Source organism: Astatotilapia calliptera, chromosome 23 (assembly GCF_964374335.1).
Source record: "Astatotilapia calliptera chromosome 23, fAstCal68.1, whole genome shotgun sequence".
Taxonomy (NCBI): domain Eukaryota; kingdom Metazoa; phylum Chordata; class Actinopteri; order Cichliformes; family Cichlidae; genus Astatotilapia; species Astatotilapia calliptera.
In genome coordinates, this window is record NC_137443.1 from 10,879,737 (window position 1) to 10,883,222 (window position 3,486).

At 44.1% G+C, this 3,486-nt stretch overlaps 1 protein-coding gene across 1 annotated transcript; it reads right to left on the minus strand.

The window, feature by feature from the left end:
- Positions 1 to 243: 243 nt before the first annotated feature.
- Positions 244 to 2,505, minus strand: LOC145424238 (E3 SUMO-protein ligase ZBED1-like). Its single transcript, XM_080297366.1, has 3 exons — positions 1,433 to 2,505; positions 1,171 to 1,177; positions 244 to 922 (listed from the first exon to the last, which is right to left on the minus strand). Exons 1-3 carry the CDS (start codon positions 2,503 to 2,505, stop codon positions 380 to 382), a joined length of 1,623 nt encoding a protein of 540 aa, XP_080153492.1. The 3' UTR covers positions 244 to 379.
- Between the last annotated feature and the right edge of the window lie 981 nt (positions 2,506 to 3,486).

The following is a 3,486-nucleotide window of genomic DNA, read 5'->3' on the forward strand; positions in this document are numbered from 1 at the left end:
CATACTGACAGATAGCGGATTTTTACACACTTGTTAGTGTTATTTAATGCTAAGACCACGCTGAGTGGCCTGCGTTCACTCAGCGTGGTCTGACGTAGGCTGGGTGTTGTGCTGGAAGCGAATTAATCACAGCCTAAAAATTTATTAATCGCAACTCGAAATATATGTGTATATGTGTGTATATATGTGTAAAAATCGGGACAGATAGTGGTTTTTAACACACTTGTTTGTTTTATTTATTATTAATTGTGAGTACAAGCAGTACAAGCAGAACAGGGCTTCAAATAATTGTGAGGGATTTTTACTGAATGTTTTCCACCCGTTTAAATCTAGCACATTGTTTTATCCATATACATCTTCAAGTTCACAGAACATAGGCCTAATTCAACAGGCAAAATGTGGAGGCAGGAGTGGCCAGGTATCTGCGAGCAAGGCGGGCCAGCTGGCTGTGGGCTCCTGCATGAGCTGCCCACCACTGTAAGGGACAGTCCTCTAAGGCAGTGCAGGGCTCTGCTCTGTAGCGCTGTATGGCTCTGTCCTGCTGTACCTCCTCCTCTGACTCAGAGTCAGAGTCCATCTGCAGCAGGCTCAGCCTCTTCTTGGCTGGACCTTCTTCTGCAGTGTGTGATCTTCTAGGAGAGTCTTCATGCAGCATGCCTGCCAGTGTGGTCCACACTGCTTCTCTGTCAGTCTTGGGCACACTGCGTAGGTCTTTAAAACGTGGGTCCAGTGCAGTTGCGATCTGGAGCCATGCATAGTTGGTATGTTCCTGGCGGGAAGCAAGGTCTTCCTTAAACTTCTCTTTAAACCTCACCACATATGCAGGGTCCTCATCAGTTACTTCCATGACACGGCGCAGGTGGCAGAAGGCTGGTAGAACTACAGAGCAGGAGACGTAGGCCTCTCCTCCCAGCAGTTCAGTCTGCAGATATGTGCAGTGGAATACACACATACACACATGGGGTGGCTGTAGCTCAGGTGGCAGAGCAGGTCAGCCACTAATCAGAAGGTCGGTGGTTCGATCCCAGGCTGCCTCCTGGCTGCATGCCAAATATCCTTGGGCAAGATACTAACCCCGTGTTTGCCTACTGGTGGTGGTCAGAGGGCCCGGTGGCGCCTGTGTCCGGCAGGCTCGCCTCTGTCAGTGCGCCCCAGGGCAGCTGTGGCTACAATGTAGCTTGCCATCGCCAGTGTGTGAATGGGTGAATGACTGAATGTAGTGTAAAGCGCTTTGGGGTCCTATGGACTAGAAAAGCGCTATACAAATGCAGGCCATTTACACACACACACACACACAGAGATAAGACAGCAAATTAAAAAAAGCTTTTTAATACTAGGTAATATTAATAAAATATTTGATTTCATTTATTTTTTAAATAAGACATTTTCATAATAACAAAACCTACAATTATGGTCACAATGACAGGCTCACCTGCAGGGCTCTAGAAGTGTCTCCAGTCTCTGGAGTTTGTCCCACTCTGGAGGCGTCAGGAGGACAAGTTTATGCTTTTGTTTATCCAGAGTCGCGGTTACTGCAGTTTGGTTGCGGATCAAGCGCTTCACCATCTCCAGCGTGGAGTTCCAGCGCGTAGGCACGTCCTGGGCCAACGGCTCCTGCTTGCGCCCCAGTGACACCTGCTCTGCGTTCAGCTCTGCTGTGTTTGCTGGGCTGTGCTTAAAATGGCCAACAATTTTGCGGCATTTGGCCAGCGCAGTGACAAAGCCACTGTCTGCGAGACTCACTGTGATGCATCTCTGTAGAATGTGCGCGGTACACGGCATGTGATTGAATGGCATGATGCGAGCCGCGGCGATCATATTGCGCGCACTGTCCGTGCCTACTGTTGTCACCTTCTCCTCAATTCTCCACCTGCGAGCAACAGTCTGGAACTGCTCTGCACAAGCCTCCGCAAAGTGCCGCTCTTCCGTTTTCATTATAGTCAGCGCAAAGGATGTCAGACCCCAGGCTTCAGTGATTAAATGCGCAGTAACTCCCAGGTAATTGTCATTACTCAATGATGTCCAGTGGTCTCCTGTCAGAGCCACGCATTCTGTGTGAACTAAAGCCTCTTCTTTTTTCTTTTTCTCCGTTTCATACAGTTCGTGGATTCGAATTGTTATTGTGCTTCTCGCTGGGGGCTTGTAGGACGCGTCCTGAGATGCAACCTTTAAAACATCCGCAAAGCCCTTGTCCTCCACAATGCTTAGCGGTCTGCAGTCCTTTGCTATCCATTTGGCTATATTGTCGGTCAGTTTGTCCAAAGAAGACTTACCGAGTGACCTGCGTTCACTAAGAGTGGTCTGACACAGGCCGGGTGAAGCTGCTGCCCCGACAAACGCGTGTTTGGCATTAAGGTGGTATTTTAAGGTCGAATTTGAACGGTGAAATTGAAACTCTTTACTACAGTGAGTGCAAATTACAACGCGTTTGTTTATTGTCCCATCTATGTTCTTCTTGTATTTAAATTCCCCATCCAGAAGGCCATCCGCTTCCTGCTTCTCCATTTTCAGTGGCGCGGTAAACAAATCAAGTGGAATTATGGGAGCGACTTATCTGCGTGTTGCGCTAAATAGTTAAATATTCTAACGTAATTAATTCCAAAATTTAATTATCACAATTAACGCGTTAATTTCGACAGCTATAAATATAATATAATATAATATAATATAATATAATATAATATAATATAATATAATATAATATAATATAATATAATATAATATAATATATCATGTTGCTATTTAATGTTTTTTGTTCGTGTTGCAGCTGCTCTGTGAGCCAAGCTTTCGTTGTCTAAATTCAATGGCAATATATCTCTGCACCACACGATGGCGATAGATTCTCACAGACAGTCTGTGCTCTGCTTCCGCCACCAGTCATCTTTAAATCTTTTTTTTAATTCAATGAAACCTTTATTTAACTGTCCATCTCGCGGCATTACTTAAAAAAAAATCATATTTAAATACAAAGAAGATTAAATACATGAACGACAGTAAATTGATAAAATAAGAGCAAATAAATATATTTACAAATGATAGCAACATCAATGGAATAAAAGCATGAACAGCAGCAGAAGGAGAAAGAGGCCTGTATCTACATTATTACTCTGGCAGCTCTCAGTCTCCATACAGACAGGACACGTTGCAGCGTAATTGCAGACAGGTGCGTGGGCCTGAGCTCCGCCCAGGCAGAATGACGAGTGGAAGAAAGCAGCAACACAATAAACATATGTAGCCTTGCGGAGCCGGCCGGGCAGACACCGAGACAGAGTGCAAAGATTTTATACGTGACAACACACACAAAAAAACACACACAACAAAAATCAGAATGTGTTTGTGATTTGGATTTTTATTTAAAGGTGAAACCTTTTTTCTTTTCTTGTTTTGCCAGATTAGACATTTTGATTCATTTCATTTAGTTTTTTTGTTTTACTTTGATGCTATAATAGATGTTTTTAAAATGTAGTCATATTTAATACTATATTG